This window comes from Platichthys flesus, chromosome 15 (assembly GCF_949316205.1).
Source record: "Platichthys flesus chromosome 15, fPlaFle2.1, whole genome shotgun sequence".
Taxonomy (NCBI): domain Eukaryota; kingdom Metazoa; phylum Chordata; class Actinopteri; order Pleuronectiformes; family Pleuronectidae; genus Platichthys; species Platichthys flesus.
Window position 1 is genome coordinate 13,178,200 of NC_084959.1, and position 20,245 is coordinate 13,198,444.

The following is a 20,245-nucleotide window of genomic DNA, read 5'->3' on the forward strand; positions in this document are numbered from 1 at the left end:
TAAAGATTGGAATCAGCTGGTCTGACTTTGCCAAAGGGTGAAAATCGGTTTAAGCTACCATGTCTAAAGCTCAGTCATTAACACATTACACATGTTTGTTCAATAGAGCGGTTTACGTTAGGGACAGTTTTTGGGGCTATTTGTATAGTCTCCGCTGGTCGCCTGTAACCTCACAATGACAACAACATGTGTGATACGATGACCGTGACTGATTATGAGCCGTTGACCCGACCGAAATATGCAAGTTACAAAGAATGTTTGACTTCTATGTAATCATTTCCTCCAGTGAGAGTCCAGTGAGACATAGTTTAGTCATGAGGTCGTGTGTGTCACCGGTCTGAATCCGAACCATCCATCACAGTTACTCCACTGCACCAGGTTTCTGTATCAGCCTGGAAATAATCACATATTGACCCAAAAGTGTATTGGCCTCGATGTGTACTCGTCTGAGTGGGGGGATTCAGACCGAGTCACGGTGAAAGTGACTCAAAGAGCATCACCACAGACTTGTGTGTGGGAATCTTGCAGACTGGTTAAATTAAACTGCTGTTTGTATTTCTGCCACGATATGAGTGCACTCAGCTCCAGACCTTGTGAGCTGGGGAGCTTTTTCAACTGTGGGTTGTTGGGCTGTAATTTGTTGTTTTTGCGCTGGGAGGGTGCGGCCAGCGGCGGGGAGGACGAGGTGGAGGGGAGGGGCTGATGATGCGTCATCTCCAGACAGACAGGAGTGAGTGGGTGGGTGGCAACAGGGCACTCTGAGGGCAACCTTTCCTTTCTTTCTTTCCTTCTTTCTTTTTTTAGTCATATCATTCATTTGTTTTCTCTTTCTCTTTCTTTATCATTTCCGTTCATTTGTTGTTTCTTTTTTTCTTCGTTCCATTACGTTTCATTTTTTTTTCCTATCGTTCATTCGTCTTTTCCAGTAGTTCTTTCTTTCTTTCGTTTTTACGCTTTTTACCCCTGATAATTTACTGAGGTAAAAATATAATAATCACTATTTTCGCCCACACACAATTTTAAGCTATATCCTATCGGTTACATGAGTCGTACTTTTTAAACAGTTGGGCAATGTGCAACTTGTTTTCCTGAAAATAAAAAGTGACAGGGAATCACAACAATCTCAATGCGACGTCTTACCTTCTATTCTCTGACTCTTATTTGCTTTTTATTCCCTGACTTTCCCAGAGAAATAATATAATACATTCTCTCTATCAGCTCAATGCTGTGAAGAGATCTGTCTTCCTCCTCTTGTGGTGAATCATGACATTATTAAGTAGTAGCGCTTACTCATATGTCACTTGAGGTATACTCTGAACGAGAGGAGCTTGAAGACAAAGTTCTTTTTTCCCCCCTTTTCTTTCTGTCTCTTCCTCCAGCTCCGCTCCCTCCTTCAGCTGGAGTGAGCGCTGCATGGGAAAATTATACGCTTCCCAACTGTCTTGGCACATACCTGCGAGCTGACGTTCTATATTAAATTAGGCTTTTTTTAAAGGCCTGACAGCGAAAGATAAAGTAAACTCTGATGTTTTTGTAGCAAAGCTGAAGCCGTTTGGAGAAAATGTGGCGATATATTTAATGGCAAAACAATGTGTCCTCATTCAAATTGTTTTTCTGCACTAAACTTATTGAATTTGTGAAGATGAAATGCAACAAATGCAAGTCGAGTGGTTGTTGAATGAGTTCCTGACTTCCTCTGTTTTCTTTGACAAGGCCGTGTGGAAAATGAGGCTCATGACGCTGCGCCGCCCTCCACCATTCAGCCAGTCCTCCCTGTTCATGCCTCACATTCACTCAGACCGCCACATTAACTCTTAGGTGCATTTGATTTTTAATGACACACCACCACTCGTCTCAGGAATGTGTTAGATCCACCACGACAAAGGTGTGGTGCACGCAGCAGAGGACGGGCTGCCTCTGAGACGCTGAGCCCACTGGCGACGGGGTTGGAGCCAGTGAGTGATCTGGGATCATAAATTCTGCTGATGAACTCCGAGGTGATGATGGGAAAATCCACTGGAAAAGTAAAATTCTTGTTATGATCTCAGCTTTAAAGCTTTGTTCTCCTTTCAGTATATAATGTGGTGCAGTCACATAACCACAGCCGCTCTCCAGGAGACACCATACCCTCCAGTTAATAACTCTGACACACACACACACGCCCATTCTCATACAAGATCTGCAGAAAGCATTAGCCTATACATTGCCAGTATAGCTTGAGCTTGAGCGTATGAGGCACATCTGGAGCAGAGGCGTTGCCGTGTGTTATTAACATGCAAGTGAATCAGCCTCCTGGAGCTCGAACAGAAATGACACAACTAATTTAGACAGACTCCGGTAAACAAGGTATTATTGGTACGAAGTGCAGTGATACTACTTGTGAGTTTGATGCTGTGTGGGGGCTGGGATGAACCTGGTAACCTTTCTGCAGCTATATTAGCATCAGTACAGTTGCATTGTTTTATCCTTAATTGAGTACACCTAAGGATTACGCAAAAACTGCTGAACAGATTACCACGTTACTTAGTGGAAGGATGCGATATGCGTCAGGGAAGAAGCCAATAGTGATTTTTCCTGAAAAGCTTGTCTCAGCCATTCAATTACATTTTCATTTGCTACTGGATTAAAATAAGATGTTCCGGTGGATTTTCAAAACATTTGTATGGTTATTTTGCTAAATTTGCCTGCAGCAGTCGCAGTTCCTAAAGCATTCAGGAATTTCCTGTAATGTTTTTTTTTTTACGGGGGTATGCACACCTGAATACACAATAGTTGAAGGGGTGATTGAAGGGCGAGATGGCCACTACCCCTTGATCACATAGAGAAATTGGACAACACTACCCCTTCACTGCCACGTGCAAAGCAAAGGGGTAGGGCCAGGTTTTAGTGAATTGGGACACACCACCCTGTCCATTTGTTTGTTGATTGGTTGGTTAAGTTTTAAGCAAGAGTATCCAAAAACTACTGGATTTCCCACAAAACTTGGTGGAATTATGCAGTAATGAATTAAGGGGAAAAGGAAAACATTTTCATAGTTTTACCAGGGAATATTTCTAGTATTTTGTCATATTAAAGGAACTAAAACAAGTGTGTGAAACTTGGTGCAGCTTAGTTAGATTCAAGGACTGTTGGACCTTGGTGGAGGTTCCCGCTACCAAAAGCCATTTGAGTTGTTATAGCATTTTTCATTACAAGTAGATCCATCCATCCATCCATCAATCCATCCGTCCAAACCACTGTGGCTCTAATTCCATTTTTATAAAATCAGTGGCTGTATAGATCATGTTACATAACTAGAATCTGGCAACTGCACAAAAGGAAACATTCCAACATAAAATTAGCACCAAACTTTCCGTCATATCAGGCCTGCCTCTACAAGGTGCGATACGAATAAAGTTTGATTTGCTATTGTTTTGACTGGTCCAAATTTCCCTTTTATTGTGAATATGAAAGTCAGTGTGTCCCAGTAATGACCTCATGTTACCTCCCATAAAATAATATACATTTTGAATGGGGGATAATCAAGGGTATTATTTCTTCTCCTCTTTTCCCCCTCTCATCTTTTCTTTTCTTCTCCAGCCTTTGAATATATGATTTTGTTTCAGCAGAAATCACTGCTTTCTGGGCTGGGTTTGAATTATTCATGTAAATCATTTTGGTCTAGACAACACCTGGGCAGCTCATGAGCCAAACGTCTTAATGGACCTTTCTTGACACAGGAATATCCCTGTCACGACTGTAGAAGGAGATCTGTTGACAGCTTGTGTATTGTACTTGGCACTGTCTGTTGTGTGGCATCACATGGGGCTCATTTTCACATCGAACGGTTTCCCTCCCCAAGAAACTGAACCCAAAAAGTGCAACACGACTCCCCGATCCGACTGAGCTTCATTATTGTGGCGTTGACCCGGACCGTGCGACGTCAGAGTACCCGCTCAGATTCAGACACCTTCCCTCCCAGACGAGGCCTCAGCCCAGACTTTCCCTGCATCATCTCTCCGCTCTCTGTGGGTTTGAGATTGTGTAATCACATTTGGAAAGAGGTTCTTTTCCTGTCTCCCTGCGGCTGCGATTCCAATTTTCAACCCCCGCGTTTTTCTCCCAGTTTCCTCTCATTCTAAATCCAGTGCTTGGACGAAATTGGAGCCACGAAAAGCTCTCTCAGGGTATGTCAGAAGAAAGTCGGACAAAGTTGAGTGGTCTTGTCTCCGGTGTGCCGCTCGTTGCTGCCTGCACTTTTTTCGTTGTGGTTAAAGACCACCGTCACATGGCGGCGGATGGTGGAGGTCAGCTTCACCTCCGATTTTGAAATTCTGAGTTGGCTGTTCCATTGATGTCCTTGACTTTTTCTGCCCGACCTTCACTATGTGAGGATGTCCCTGCTGTGTTTAAAGTGATCTAGTCCCCTTATTACGCCACGGCCCAGACTCCCTGGCAGTGTGCTCCTAATTACTTCCATGTGTGCACACTTGGCTCAGCAGGAGAAAGAGGCCTGCTCTCCTCTCCTCATCTGTTCCTACGCTACCTTTGGATACATCTTATATCCAAACTTTGGATTTAACTTTTTGTGACGAGTCTGTGTGGGTTTGAAAAGTGCTCTACAGGATCTCAAGTGTAACTGAAAATGTGCGGCCCTTAATTTACAATAACATAGTTAATATTTCCAGAAATCACTTGCGTATCTCTGTTCAGCGTATCGGCTTCACACTTGGCATTTGTTTTTTTATATTTTGCGATTTGCAAATGCGATACGCTCAATGTTGATGAACCAAGCTTCATCGAGCTTTGAATAAAAAGGTGAGCAGCTCCTTGTGCAGCAGCCGTGGTGCAGCTCCAGGGTTCAGCAGCAGGTCTTTACTTGCAACGGCTCTTTACTGAAGGTTGTGTTTTGAGTCGTAGCACTGGATTGTATTGGATTGTGATGATGCTGAGATGATGTATGTGAGTTGATGAACATGAGGAAAGGCTGTAACACCTGACACTTAACAGGTAGTTGTAGAAGACATGTGCTGTTTGGCCCGGTCATTGTACAGAGTAGGAGGAGGAACATTTACAGCACTGAATAACAACAATACAAATATCAGTGTCTGTGGTTTTTGTTTATTTGACAGTGTAATGAGATTGAAGGTCATGAAAGAGGCCACCTCACAAGTTGAGAAATCAACAAAACAGCTGAAAAACTCTGTATCTCATAATGTTGAAGAAATGTGGGATTAAAACAATTCCTGGATCCTCATTCTTATCCGTATCCACACCTAATGTTAATGTTTTATTACCTGACCCGTACCGCGTCCTTCCACCATGTTTCGTGGTAATCCATCGAGTAGTTTTAAGGTAATCCTGGTCAACAACGAACAAAAAAAAGCAATGATAGAAATATATTTGCAGTACTATTACAGAGGGAAAACTCTACATATTGACATCTGAGAAGCTGAACTTATGGAAATATTGTGCATTTTTGCTAGAAGGAATATTTCAGGATTATCAGAAATAGCCTCTGTTTAGTTATTATATTAACCAACCTAATAACTTGCATTCCAGGAGTTTGGTTGCTTGATCAATTAAGGTTTGTGAGGAAAACTATGCTCATACTGTATATGTTTGAACTAGCAGGCAAATTTGATCAAAAACACATTTTTGGCTCAAATGCGGAAACTCATGGATATTGGTTGGTTTTTCTTGGCTAAATCATTTTAGCCTAGCTGTCCACTAGTCCTGTTGCTGCTCAATTCTCTCTCTGACCCTTGGATGCATAGCTTACTTTTCCACACAACTGCTCTCTTTCTCTTTCTTTTTCTCTCTTTCCTATAATTTTTCTATTGTGCACCTTTCAAAACCAACTGGACTTAAAATAAACACAATGGGAGACCTAATAAAGCTGCAATGAATACAGTACATGCCGGGAGCTTGTCTCCAGCCAGTGGCTTTCCCATAGATTTCGAGATCTTTCCCATATGTGGGACTGTCAAACAGATCAGGGACCTTACCTGCATCCCTGCTCAGACTCGGCTGCCGGCCGTTAGTCCTACATGCTGGTGTGACTTTTGCAATGGTTCAGCTCAGAGTAAAAATTTTATGTGGCACTGTTCATGCAACGTTGCTGTCCGTCTGCCATATTTCTGTTATATAAAGCTAAATCATGAGACCGCTCATGTGAACATATCACTCCCCCTGAAGTAAAGACCTTAAATCAGCTGTTTCCCTCTGTTATTATGTGCTTGTGTTTTTCCTCTCATCTGATGTGATTGATAGCGATGAACCGTCGACCGGTGGGAGTCTCTGCACATCTTGGTTTGACATCCCTCCTTCTCTCTTTTTCTCCATAGTTGTGTGTCCCCTGACGTGTATGAACGGAGGAGTATGCAGCTCGAGGAAACACTGCCTCTGCCCGCCAGGCTTCACCGGTCGGCTCTGCCAGTTTCCACTCCAGCAGACGCAGCAAGCTCAGGCAGCGCGAGGCAACAAGCAGCCCGTCTACCCCGTATCTCTGAAGCCAGACGGCCTCAAACTGGTGGAGCAGTCGGGCATAGGGCGGACCCAGTTGACGCAGACACACTCGGTTTTCACCCTGCCTTTTTCACAAGTAGGGCACCACTCATCTGAAGGTACTTATCCTCTATCCCTGGTTGGTCTGAGTGAAAGTGAAAATCAGTTTGGTGACATGTTTCATTCCTCTGATTTCTACAATTTCTCTATTTCCAGTGCAGATTAACGTGCGTGTTCACCACACGCCGGACACATCTGTGGTCATTCAACCTCTCGACCAATCAGACGTCAAGACTCCTCACAAGACAGGGCCCCGCCTGCTCCCCCAGAGACACAAACCGAAGGGGCGCTGCTTCCAGGAGACCACGCCCAAACAAGCTGTGAGTTTAGGCACGCGCAAACTTCGTTTATCTCTGTATTCCCACGTTAATATTTCTCCATCTTGTCTTCCTTTAGTGCAACAGCACCCCACTTCCTGTTTTGACCAACCAGGAAGATTGCTGCGGCAGCGTGGGGAATTCCTGGGGACAAAAATATTGTTATCAGTGCCCCAAACTTCCAAGTGAGTGAGAGTGCACTTCAAGAAATCTCTGCTGCTCTCAATCCCTTTTTCCCAGCTATGTTGATGGACTTCTCTCTTTGTTAACTTGGCTTATATTCAGGTGTAAAAGTGCAAACTTATTGTTTTCTTACGGTAATCAGTAAATGTCTATCATCTCCCTTTGGCCCCTACGATTCAACAATTACTCCATACCTCTTTTAAAATGTGCCTGAGTGTGCAGATGAAAGTTAGTGGTGAAGTGGGTGAGGGAGTGTGTCAAACGTTGGGGAGGGAAAATAAAAAAAAGCGGAAGAAATTACAGGAATTACACACAGACAGTGAGACAGAAAAACAGAATGTGGAAAATAACCCTCTACTTAAGCATGTTCCCATAGGCCTGCCCAGCGCACGACTGTCATCACACTGCTGAAGATTGGGTTTCAGGAAAAAAGTTGGCTGCTCCCGTTTTTTCCACTCTGCTATTATTCTGCCTCTCAGTTCTGACTCAGACAATACCTCCTTTGACAAAAAAATACCTGATACTGTGTGTCTGGATAGTCTTTAGATAACTGGGATCCTGCCCAGAGAGAGTAACATTCACATCCATTTGTCTAAAAGACAAAAGTAAGCTTTTGTCTCATCGCCTGTTTCCAAAATGTTTGCGTGAGTTCTATCTTCCCGCAGCTCTCTAATAAAACGGCCTTACGTGTTTGTACTCCCTCTTGGAAAATAGGACATTCCTCTGTGTTGGAGGTTTAAGGCTCCTGAAGGGGAGGACTCCTGTATTGTTATGAGTCAAAACCTCATGAGAGACATTTGCTGTCTATTCTGTAACGAGCTACACTTGATTATAGGCCTCATAAAAAACAGCTGTCATTAGAAAAGAAGTAAAGTGTTGAAAGATTTTCGAGTTTGGAATACAGGCGTATCCTCATGCTGGCAGAGGGTTAGATGAGGGTTACATAGACGGAGCATAATAACGGAAGACGCATGTCCACTTCCTCCCACCAAAATATCCAAGATAGGGTTTCCACAGATGTATTTGAGTTTGTATCATCTGTCTGCTGCTCCTCTCACGTCCTTTGCACTCATGCTTTGGTCATATCTCCGGTCTTAACCATGTCTTCTCTTCCCTCAGATGCATCAGTCAAACACACAATTGTGGAAGAGTATGGCTCGACCTGTCCACAAGGCTATAAAAGATACAACAGCACTCACTGTCAAGGTAACACTGGCGGGATGTAGCTTAAAACAAGGAGGACGAATTAGACCTTAGAGCTCGGTTTAACTTATCGAGTTTTACCATATGATAAATGACAGAATAAATAAAATCTTTGGGAAGATATTAAAAATAACAATTTGATTTTGACACCCCGCCTCCTGCACTTGAAGACATCAACGAGTGCTCCATGCAGGGCGTCTGTCAGAACGGAGATTGTCTGAACACACTGGGCAGCTTCAAATGTTCCTGTAAGGCTGGTCTGGTGCTGGACAGGCACCGATGCGTTGGTGAGTGAGAGCGCCTTCCGGGTCTTTTTTAACAGAGCTACCACTCCGGTGACTTTCAGCTGTCATTTAAAAAACTGGACAGTCGAGATGAATTACCAAAATCAAACCCCGTTTCGAACCCTCCTCTGTCAGAGTCCCCGGCTGAGCAGGCGCAGTGCTTCCTGATGGCGTCCGAGGCCAGGGGCTGCGAGCACGCGGTGCCGACCTTCCTCACCCAGGAGATCTGCTGCTGCACGGTGGGCAAAGCCTGGGGCCGCAACTGTGAGAGATGTCCTCAGGTGGGCACAGGTGAGTGGCTGGAGACCAACAGGAGCAGCTAGAGACCCTAAGGATTTCCAATGACTTGAATAGTATAGTATAAGGATCATAAACAAAGACACTAGATAAACGTTACAGACTAGAATCAGACAGAGAAAATCAAAGCAGTGCGGCTTTAAAAAGAAAAGACGAACTGGTTACTGAATCGGCTCACAAACCCCTTTTTTGGCTTAATATTACATACCAATTTCATCAGTTTAGATTGAGATGTATGAAATAAAATATAGCGATGACACTTAAACTTCAGCTTTATAGCTCTTTAAGCTCATTTTGTGATATGCATGATGGTTTTAAGTTTAATTAACAGTGATCATACACTGGGACACTGCAATAAGCCAGAATCTAGATTTTCTCCTTATTCACTATTGTTATGTTCTGTTGTCATAAATTCTCATAAGACTTAGAAAGTGCTTGTGTTTCTTTTCAATGCACAGTGTTTTTAAAGGATGTTTAAAAGTTCATATAAACAATCCACCGTCTGTGCTGTGGTTTCAGTTGTAATTTGTGCTTTTCAGATATCCAAAGAGTCATTAAGTAGTTTGCGGTATACGTAAACTAACTGTGAAACCCTCTCCCCTTTCTCCATGTGGTGCTCAGTGGCCTTCAGTCAGATCTGCCCTGCCGGGAAAGGCTACTTCCTCCAGAACATCAGAGAGAGTGTGGCCTTCCCTCCCATCATCTTCCCCCGCAAGCATGACAAAGAGGGTGAGTCAAAAATGTCCACAGCTCAGGATTTCTCTCAGGTATCAAACACTTTTCAGCCTGTCGTTCTTTCGTATTGTTCATGCCAATACACAATAGTAATACTCTTGGTGTGTCCGTGTCTTTTTTCCCTCCAGTGCCGAAGCGGCCGGTAAGACATTTTATTTTATGTTGGTAATAATACGATGATAATGGCTGGTTGATTTTTAGGTGTTGTAAGATCTCATTCACTCTTTCAATCAGGAGAGGCCACCTGAGACAACGACCACCGTGCAGGCTCCTACCACCACCAGCAGTCCTCGTGTTCCCGGTAAACACACATCCGATACTAGAATAACACAAATCAGGATCCGCACCTCCGCCGAGGCCCAACAACCCCCTTCGCGAAAACAGATTCAAATCCTAGACATGATCCGGAAGTCTTCTTGGATCTGCCCCAAATTTCCCACACACTCATAACACGCAGGATCATCAGGATTCATGAATTATTTTCCTGCAAAATTGCAAAAGAAAGTGAAAATAAATTCCTGGATCCACCCATTTGTTATGGTGTAACTGCGATGGGCTCCTTCTTGGCTCATGTCCCATCCTTCCACCAAGTTCCACGCACAAACCCCTTTGCGGAGGCTTGTTCAAAAGTTGTTGAAGCTCAAATGTTTGCTACTGGTACTTCACATACTTCATCCGTCACAGTGAGGGAAACATTTCTGTCTTCCTGCTAACAGTAACAATAAGCAATCCTCCGTGGGGTGATGACAAAAACAGCAGGACTCAAGTTCAACGTCTTCCATTCCTTCCTAAACTCTGTCCACTTCATCTGTCTTTTGTCGGATCCACAGTTGTTAAACCCACCCCTCCGACTATCATCCGAATGACACCCGGCAATGACCCCTTCGAAACACAGACTAAAGTCTTTCGTGAGTTTCCCAGCAAACTTCAAACTGACTCAAATATCTGTGCTGTATTAACCTGGTAGTGAGTTTCTCCCATTAGTGCTGGTTCATGCTTCATGCGCTTCAGAACTGGAAATTACAGCTCTCGACATTCCCTGATAAGAAAAGACGGGTCGACTTTCTCTGATAAGCTAATTTATACAATGGATTTATTTTATGATGTCACACACATGTTGTTTTACACTAAGACGATCCATGTTGCTAGAGTTAGTATCAGAAATTGAAAAGAGCTCAGTTTGACATGAAGTTAAATCTACTCTGACGCATGCTTCTCTCAGGGTTAACGGATGCTTTGGGACAGTTTGGATGTCGTCGGCATTCAACCATGAAGCATGAACCAACCTTCAGGCCATGTTCACACTCTGCTTTGTGTTTTACGGACGCAAGTGTTGCCATAAACACATTATTACAGCAGGTTATGTGACACATATTTCATTTCCATAAAAAAAAAAAGAAAATTCCTAAAAGACACTAAACTACGACCAGAATCATAACACTGTCCCTTTTGGTTGGTGTTGGAAAGTAGAGCCCGACCAATGCATCAGTTTGCTGATAACATGAGCCGATAGGAGCATTTTGGTATCATCGTTCATGTTTGCTGATATGCTCCGAAGCTATTTATTTTTAATTTTACAGTAGAGAAAAGATGTGCATTTTTGTTTTCATTTGTTTACATAATTCAAGCTCTACATATTTCGTTGCATTCGAGTTTTCTTTTAATTCATAGTTATTTATGATCAAGTTTATGGTTAAGCTTTCAATATCAAGCCTCAATTACATTTAAAAACACTTTAATGTATATATCGTCCGATATATTGTATCCGATATTTTATACGCTCTAACCCGGTTATCGGAATTGGCTTCTAAAATTCTAAATCAGTCAGGCTTCCGTTTTTTCCACATTTCAGATTCTGGTCTGTAACACTTGTCTTGTGTTTTCATTTATGATTATTAGAAAGTACTGCTGAAGAAATCTAATACAGCTTCTCTCTGTTTGTCTGACTGACACCTGTCAACGGCCCTGATGTGAAAAACTCAGAGGTCCTTCCAAATCTTGAATAGTGTGAACATGGCCAAAAATAGCAGAGCCTAGGTATTGCATGGATGTTGTTTGTCTATATACAGTGTATGTTTAATGACAATATATTTATCCATATATATATATGCATGTGTGTATATATATATGATGCTGGTCCACTCTGTGTTCCCTCCTTGAAGCAGTGACAGATGAATGTAGACTAAGCAGGAACATTTGTGGTCGTGGCGAGTGTGAGAACAGCCTGAACGGCCACATCTGTCACTGTCACCCTGGCTACCATCTGAACCCGCAGAGGAACATCTGTGAGGGTAAGAGACGATGGTGGAGGCGCTCGGTAGATGAGTCGCAGGGATGGGATGCTGATGAGTCATTTCTTGTGCATGCTGGGAAACAACGGTCAATCTCAATCTGACATTTTATTTGTTTTGCTTTATTGTTTGTTCCAAGAAAACGTGTTGTGTCATTGATGGATACGTAAGATAGCAACTTAAATTAGAAAATTCTTACTTAAAAATATTATTACATTTAATAATATATATAGAATATATATTTTGTTTGAATCAAAAATAGATGAATGACAAGGACGATAAATTAAAGAAAAAAATGATAGGTGATGATATCGCTATTATTGTTCCTCATCATAAGGGCATGGTTTTTAAAAGTGTTGATTACCTTTTTGGCCTCCAGAATGAAATTATAATTGATTATGTGGGATTTAACAGCTTTTAATGGAGCTTTAGTTTCCTATTCAACTGTATGAATAGTTAGCTTCAGTGTAGCCGCACATAGAGGTCAGGTTACTGAACAAGAGACGTTCTACTCAAGCTGCCAAAACAGTTGTGTGTCTTAAGTTTGAGAAAATATATTTTTGCTTGGGCTCGGAGACAAAAAGTTTGTAGCAGAAAGTCTCCATTACTACCTTGGGCTGTGAAGCTTGGAACGTGTTGGTATTTAACCAGTTTGGGGACGGGTCTAAAGAAAGGTGCTATCAAGTTGCATTGTGTTGGAAAGTGTAGGATTCTGTATTTTAAAGAGTTTGACCTAAGCTAGAGGCTAAAAGTCAGAACGTCATGTCTTTTAATTAGTCCCTTTTTTAAAAAACAATACAGAGTACATCTCTAAAAAGACACTATTCTTATTTTAAAAGATTTTTATCTTGATTTTAAATCTGCACATTTGCATATTTTATTGGATTTAATTGACTTAATTTCCACGATATGTATTTACATCACTCGTCTCTGCTGTTTTTCCAGATGATGACGAATGTAAGTCCGAGCCGTGTGGCCACGGCAGAGGCCTCTGCGTCAACATAGAGGGAAGCTACAAGTGTCTCTGTCGTCAGGGCTATAAACACATGGTGCAGCACGGCAGACTCAAGTGCATAGGTGCGTTCAGTTGAGTTAATTCAATGTTTTTATTTTTAAGAGATATCAAAACCTGCATTGGCTTCATCCTTACTGTTTTGCAGATTTGGACGAGTGCTCTAAGCAGGATATCTGTGGCGTCGGCGGCCAGTGTAAAAACCTGCCTGGTTCTTATAAATGTGACTGTCACAGCGGGTTTAGAAGCAAGTCCCATCGTCACCCAGCCTGTGAAGGTACAGAGATGCTGATTATTATGACACCATGGATGTTAGTGTGCAGGCTTTCCACTGACAAAACACTCATTATGTGTGTGCAACTATCATACACCTGAATCTGTGCCTTGCATGTGTGTCTGTGTCAGTCCAAACAAGGGTGTGTTCAACCTTTTCTCCCTCATTTCAGATATAAACGAGTGTTTGAATCCCAACACCTGTCCCACTGAGCAGTGTGAGAACACACCGGGCTCCTATGAGTGTGTTCCTTGTTTGCCTGGTCACGAGGCCAGATCCGGCACCTGCTATGGTGAGAGTTAACCATAGACTACATAGGTGTTAACCCATGTGATTATCGCGCTAAAAATTCAGATTCAATATATATATATGCATATGTATTGTTCTGTACGATATATGGTATCTTGATGTTAATCTACAAAGCTGTGAAAACCATCATGACAGATTTTTTTAAATGTTGCCAATAGTTGGGATTTATTACAGAGGAACATCTCAGATCAACATACTGTAGAGGGAAAAGAAAAGGTTGTTTGCAGAGTACAAGATGAATATGATATTAGATATCATATGTTACTGCATATTTTCATAATCAGTCCCTTTGAAGTCAATCAAGCTGCACCAAATTTAACAAATCCATAGATATCAGTTCCTTAAACGTGCCTTAGATTTATTGGATTCACCCCCTGACTCATATTACATCCCTCTATCAAGTGTCATGGTAACCTGTCCAGTAGCTTTTTTACAAACCAACTAACAAACAAATGGACAGAGGTGGAAAACTTCCTTGGTGGACGTAATAAAAAAGAAAAAAGCTAATAAATACAACAAATGTGTGATTTCTTTTCCTCTCTTTCCTCCCTGATGCTTCACCAGACATTAATGAGTGTCAGAAGCCTGGCATCTGTCCTAACGGCCGCTGTGAGAACCTCCCCGGTACTTACCGGTGCCTGTGCAACGAGGGCTTCCTTCCATTAGCAGACAGCAAAGGGTGCAGTGGTGAGAAGTTCTTATCTAATCCTTTCACCCCAGTACACAGATTAAGCTGTTCATAATGCACTTGAGTGACCTGATGGCTGTTTGGTCCCTAATATGAATCCTGAATCATCCAAGAAGTCGCTTTTTTTTCTTCTTTTCTTTCTCTCGATCAGACATTGACGAGTGTGAGGACGTGCGGCTGTGTGCCAACGGCCACTGCATCAACACTGAAGGCTCCTTCCAGTGCCAGTGTTACCCAGGATACCAGCGCACACAGGAAGGCAGCCACTGTGAAGGCAGGAGTTATTCCACAAACCAATATGCTAATTATTTAGCACCTTAAAGTAATACGTTTCTTTTATGTCAGTTGATAACTAATAAACATAAAGAGTGAGTGACAGGTTAAAGAAAACCTCCAAAACTGCTCAACACGTGCTTCACATTCCGACATAATAGTTTATATTATGTAGTAATTTCCTTCCCTTTCCAGATATCAATGAGTGTGAGAGGCCATCAAACTGTCAGAGTGGCCACTGTATCAACAGCATGGGCTCGTATCACTGTGAGTGCCAGAAAGGCTACAAGCTCGTCGGAGGCAGGCGATGCGAAGGTCAGTCTTTTACATCCTTTAAGGTCATGACCTTTACTAGAAAATCATGTGCTGTATGTCGCTCTGCCACCAACTAGTAACTAACTCATATGCAGTTTGTTTTATTCGCAGTATCTTAATTTGTATCCATGTATTTAACTTTGCAACATCTCATTCAACTCTTTAGGGAGCTGATGTTACTGTGAAAGACCCATTTTGTCTTTGTCTTCTTTACAAAGTTCTGTAATGAATTGTTTTATTTTCTGCATAATAAAGTAAAAAATGTAAATTCATTATTATCTAAACATCTCTATTGTGGGATTTTAACTAATAACAGTTTGCGTTTTTTTATCCTATCTCTATATGAGTTTGAGAGCAGAACTCATTTCACTGTTTATTTTGTAATGTTTCACTCAAAACCCTGCACCTGCACTAAGACAGCCCCTGTTTGTACTTAGATTTCCTGCCCTTCTCCTAGCACTCAGGCCACTCGTGTGTGAATCGTGGCTCTTGGATTTTTTTTTGTGCAACAAGTCTGTCAAAGTTCCCCAACCAACAGAATGCCAGGTCTAGTGTTGACAAATTAAATTGTCCCGAAAACCAAGAGCAGATGTTTCAAACTTTGTACAAAAAATTCTGAGCACGAGTTAAAGAGCTGAAACTTGAGCAGAGCATCCGTACAGAAAAAGTGCAAGAGCAGTTTGAGCACAAGCAGGAGCCTTTTGAGTGTGAGCGCAGGGTTTTGACTGAAAGCATTACAAAACCTGAAAGACCAAGCTCTTGAATAAAGATAAAAACGCCAAAGTGTGCATGCAACAAAACAACATTGGTCAATATTTATATATTAAAAATGTTTTCTTACTTTGCCAAAGAAAAAAACCTATTTGTCTGCTACTCACGTGCTGTTTGGGTAGAAACCAGGTCTTGAAGCCACCTGTGTGATTTGCTTTTCAGACTTTGACGAATGTAGGGCAGACAGATTCCTCTGCCAGCCCTACGGCTCATGTAAGGACATACCGGGCTCGTATGTGTGCGCCTGCAACCCTGGTTATATCCTCTCAGAGGACAAACACAGCTGTGAGGGTAAGCCTGCACGGATTCCCTCCTGCTCTACTGTTGACCCTCATTCATCCCGGAGCCTAAACCAGGCCTGAACATCTGATCCCTGCTTGTCCCAAACCCGGAACATTTCTGCTCAAATGTAAACCACATCTGAAGCCTATAAGCCAATCAATTATAATGATTAGTCATAAATTACCAAATCCTGTATTCTTCCTGACCCAGTTTAGATTGTTAGAGCCGTAAATTAAAATGAAGATCAACTCGGAATGCAGATAAAAGATAAAGACTAGTCGCTGGATTTAGACGCTAAATCATCCGGGTCTGTTTCACCATGTTCGCTCCCGCAGCTGTTCATGTGTTGATGGAGGAGAAGAAGGAGTGTTACCTGAACCTGGACGACACCGTGTTCTGCGACAGCGTCCTGGCCACCAACGTCAGCAAGCAGGAGTGCTGCTGCTCCATCGGAGTGGGATGGGGAGACCACTGTGAGATCTACCCCTGTCCTGTCTCCCATTCTGGTACATTTACTCTCTACTGTGTACACATTCAAATAAACTCACATTCAAGTCTCACAGAAGATTATTGGTCATCCTGAGCCATAGACTGTATCTATATCTCATGCGGTGGTTATTAAAATCCTCTTGGTCTTCTTTTCCCAGCCGAGTTCCACTTCCTGTGTCCAAACGGACAGGGTCTCTACTTTGAAGAAGGACTCCAGTACAGCCTGCCTGCCTTCCATGGTGCATATTTTGACAAAGTTATGATATCGATATATTGTCTGCCAAATATATAAAAAAAATAACTGGCAATGATTCCTATGATGTCATAGTCAAACCCTTGGGACAAAGAAATGAAATTGAGGTTTAGTATTTTACAGTTTAACCATAAACTTCATTATAAGTAACTGCACAAACTGCACAAACACACATACAGCCAAATACGTTTAACTTACAATACAATTAATTTAAATACAAATGTACATCTTTTCTGCATTATTTAATCTGTAAAATAAAAGTCTTATGATATAAACGATGTAAGATATAAACGTAGATAACGACATCACATATTTTCAGCCAATCAATATATCGATTGGGCTCTAAACATTCAAATGATCACAGTCGGGCCTGAATTAAATACTGCAATTGTACTTAACCTTGTCTAAATACTGTGTGTTGTCAGTTCCTAATTTTACCATTGTCGTGACTCATGAGATCACTTTCTGTAAGTACTGAGGACAGATTATTCCTTTATCGTCTGCAGACATCGACGAGTGCTCCCTGTTTGCTGATGAAATCTGCAAGAAGGGCCGCTGTGAGAACACGCTGCCGGGCTACGAGTGCTACTGTCAGCAGGGCTTCTACTACGACGGCAACCTCCTGGAGTGCATTGGTGAGCGAGCGGATACACAGGGACACATGACACTTCCGTGGATCCTCACGCTGAACACAGAGCAGTGTTGCAGAGGCCTCATCGCAGATTCCGCTTTTGCATGTTCTCCCTCAGATGTGAACGAATGCCACGACGAGTCTCTGTGCACCAACGGCCACTGCGTCAACACCGAGGGCTCCTTCTACTGCAACTGTAAACGTCCCTGGACTCCAGATTCCAACAAGAAGAAGTGTGTGATGGCAATAGTAGCAGGTGAGCCAACTGGCATCTTCTCCCATATTTGACAACTACTGGTGGGATTATGTCGAACACTGAGTTCTCTTTGCTTTGGACAGATGTGAATGAGTGCGGGGACCCAGCCAACTGCAAGAACGGGCACTGCGTGGACACCCCGGGGTCATACTACTGCATCTGCTCGCCGCCATGGACCCTGGCCACTGACCGCAACGGCTGTGTGACCCCCGAGGAGCAGGCTGGTGAGTGCAGACCCCGTGCAGTGCCAGGGTTACAGAGAGCAACAAGGCAGCGATGGGCAGGTTATCCTGGAAAACGCAAAAAAAATCTGAAAGAAATCTTAGTTTCTGCTGTTTGCATTTGTGGGAAACAAAACTGATTTCAGAGCCAAAGACAGTGAAGGACCCTTTGTTAGCATATTTAACAGGACAATGAAACACTTCATCATCTGTTATGATCAGAAGTAATTCACAAATTATGTGAGTTGATATATTAAATAAGTAAAATGTTACCCATGCATTTTAAGTGGCTGAAAGGGGCTTTTATCACCCAAAATGTTACTCATGTTATGTTTTTACGAACCGCAGCGGCAGGATGTTGATGTTAGAGGATCTATAATAGTCATCCTGAGCTAAAACCACACAAACCACACTAAGTAAAAATAAAAAATTTCAATAAATAAACCAGGTCAGAACACGCTTTTTAAATCAAGGTCTAAGTTACATAGAGTGACCGGACATAACATATTTTTATTAGGGGTGGAGGTGACAAACGTAATTTGATAAATACAGAGGTGATGAACATCCATGTGAACTGAAAGCAGATGTGAAAAGGAAAATTAAGTTAATAATTGAGAGATTTGATTAAAACAGTTTGTGACATGATGACAACAGAACCATGTTTTCCATGTATTCCACGTTTTCATCATTTTTCCTTCACAACACAAAATAGCTATATATTATTCAAGGATAGTAGCCTCAGGGGCGCAAGTAACAAACAAATGAAAATAATGGAGGTGATGAAAATTGGGAATTGAAAAATTGAGTGATGTATTGTCATTTGATTTGATAAACTAAGTGATGTTTTATTCAAAACTACATTGCTCTGATAATCAACTGGGCTGTGTTTCTCAACTCATCATTCACACCACCTGACTGACATTTACCATTTTCAACATCGATTCGCACTGAACTATAAATCAAAAGCAGCGCCCACAAACTTGTTAATAATGTCCTCAGGCATAACTGACACTCTTGGCAGAAAAGGTCAGGAATTGAGCTGAGTTGGCTTTTTTTGCTCCATTTATTAATTTGGAAAGATTTTCATCACTTCCATGTTTTCCAGTTCTTTTTTGTTACCCTTACCCTTGAGGCCACTTTTTTTCTTAAATGAGAAATGGCGATCTTGTGTAGTGAAAGGTAAATGATAAAATGTCAAGGTGTGGACAATGATCAAATGTAGTTCTGTTTTCATCATAGCACAACAAATCAGCTTTAAATTAATCAAATCATTCAACGATTAATCTGTAAATTTTTCATTTCAGATCCATTTTCTCAGTCACATTCTTCAGTTCACGTCCATTTTCATCAACCCTTTTTTTATACTTCCCTCAAATACGTTTTCCATACAGGTCGTAGACCACCACGGGATGTGTTGTTTCTTTAAATGCAGTTCAGTCCTCATCTTTACTTTGACTTTAATAAACAGAAAGTCTTAAAACCCCACAGAGTAGCTCAGGCTTCATGAAGTCCTACATGTTATCAAATTTTAACAATAAGTGATTAGTTGCTCTTGTAATTTACCGTCTTTGTTCTCTGAATGGCTTGTGCAGTAAAAAAAATATTAAATTGCCCCTCTGAGAATTCTAAGTCCATCTGAAAATACTCACCTTGTTTTAAATTCTATATATAAGCGGTTTTGTGACGGAGATTTCTAACGCTTCACACGATTTATTTACAACCGGAGTGGTACATGGAGCTGAGTGCAACCAGATGTAACGTATACGCTGAGTAACAGGCCCCAGATCTGTAGCTACAGTTTTTGATAGGGCCGTTCTCTCCCCTTGTAAGCCGTACGAGGGTCAGAGCGCGGAGATGCCGGCAGCACAGCTGGGTTCCTCCTGCTGGATGATGGATGACGCCTGGAAAGGCTTGATATGTAGGAATGGTGTACAGTATCCCCCTGAAGCCATGTGGTGGTGAGGTGTGGTTGGCCGAGCGCCACATTGGAACAAAGGAGTTGTGGTGGCACTAGTTGTTGTTTCATAAAAAAAAACTGGAGCCAGTGTTAAGCATGTCTTCAGATGAGTCCTGGATTCTTGAGAATAGAAAGTGTGGATGCCTCCGTTACCACAGCAACCGAGGCATGTATGAATGACAAGAAAATTGAAAAGTGGACAGACACTGATGAGCTTAGAAGCATCTCCCATTGAGACAGGCTTTGGACATTAAAGTGTTAATTTGGGAAACACAAAGCTCTGGATTTGTAGTTTAAGGGCGTGAATGAAAGTGAAAATGACCGTACTGACTTAGACCTCTGACTTGATTTTTATTAATACAAAATCAACAAAAGTATGAGTATAAAAGCAACAAATATAGAGGGAAGAATATGTGGCTTAAGAATAAACAAAATATAAAGGAGCTAATTTTCATTGCATTCAAAGAGCATTTCTAAGTCTTTTTTCATCAGCGTGTGTAGTTTTTAATAATTATGTATTTGTTAGCTAAATAAGTATGAACCCTACTAGACCCACTTTAAGTATATTAAATAAACCCAAACGGAGAACAACAACAGAAATATAAACACCACATCAGTCTATTGAATCTTTCACTCCCCCGTACAGAAGTGATCCTCA

General features: G+C 41.9%; 1 protein-coding gene across 3 annotated transcripts in view; it reads left to right on the plus strand.

Moving 5' to 3' along the window:
• Positions 1–20,245, plus strand: part of ltbp3 (latent transforming growth factor beta binding protein 3) — a 35,247-nt gene that overhangs the window by 10,208 nt on the left and 4,794 nt on the right. For 2 of the 3 annotated variants that reach the window (XM_062406352.1, XM_062406354.1), the window contains exons 2-24: positions 6,327–6,605; positions 6,703–6,866; positions 6,943–7,048; positions 8,166–8,252; positions 8,420–8,536; positions 8,669–8,824; positions 9,452–9,559; positions 9,694–9,707; positions 9,800–9,866; positions 10,396–10,473; positions 11,728–11,856; positions 12,802–12,933; positions 13,017–13,145; positions 13,315–13,434; positions 14,016–14,138; positions 14,291–14,413; positions 14,608–14,727; positions 15,661–15,789; positions 16,116–16,286; positions 16,428–16,508; positions 17,029–17,157; positions 17,272–17,409; positions 17,493–17,633. In XM_062406352.1, the coding sequence (XP_062262336.1) occupies positions 6,327–6,605; positions 6,703–6,866; positions 6,943–7,048; positions 8,166–8,252; positions 8,420–8,536; positions 8,669–8,824; positions 9,452–9,559; positions 9,694–9,707; positions 9,800–9,866; positions 10,396–10,473; positions 11,728–11,856; positions 12,802–12,933; positions 13,017–13,145; positions 13,315–13,434; positions 14,016–14,138; positions 14,291–14,413; positions 14,608–14,727; positions 15,661–15,789; positions 16,116–16,286; positions 16,428–16,508; positions 17,029–17,157; positions 17,272–17,409; positions 17,493–17,633 (2,841 nt within the window). The remainder of the gene's footprint in view (positions 1–6,326; positions 6,606–6,702; positions 6,867–6,942; positions 7,049–8,165; positions 8,253–8,419; positions 8,537–8,668; positions 8,825–9,451; positions 9,560–9,693; positions 9,708–9,799; positions 9,867–10,395; positions 10,474–11,727; positions 11,857–12,801; positions 12,934–13,016; positions 13,146–13,314; positions 13,435–14,015; positions 14,139–14,290; positions 14,414–14,607; positions 14,728–15,660; positions 15,790–16,115; positions 16,287–16,427; positions 16,509–17,028; positions 17,158–17,271; positions 17,410–17,492; positions 17,634–20,245) is intronic. The other variant, XM_062406353.1, reaches the window with a different exon arrangement.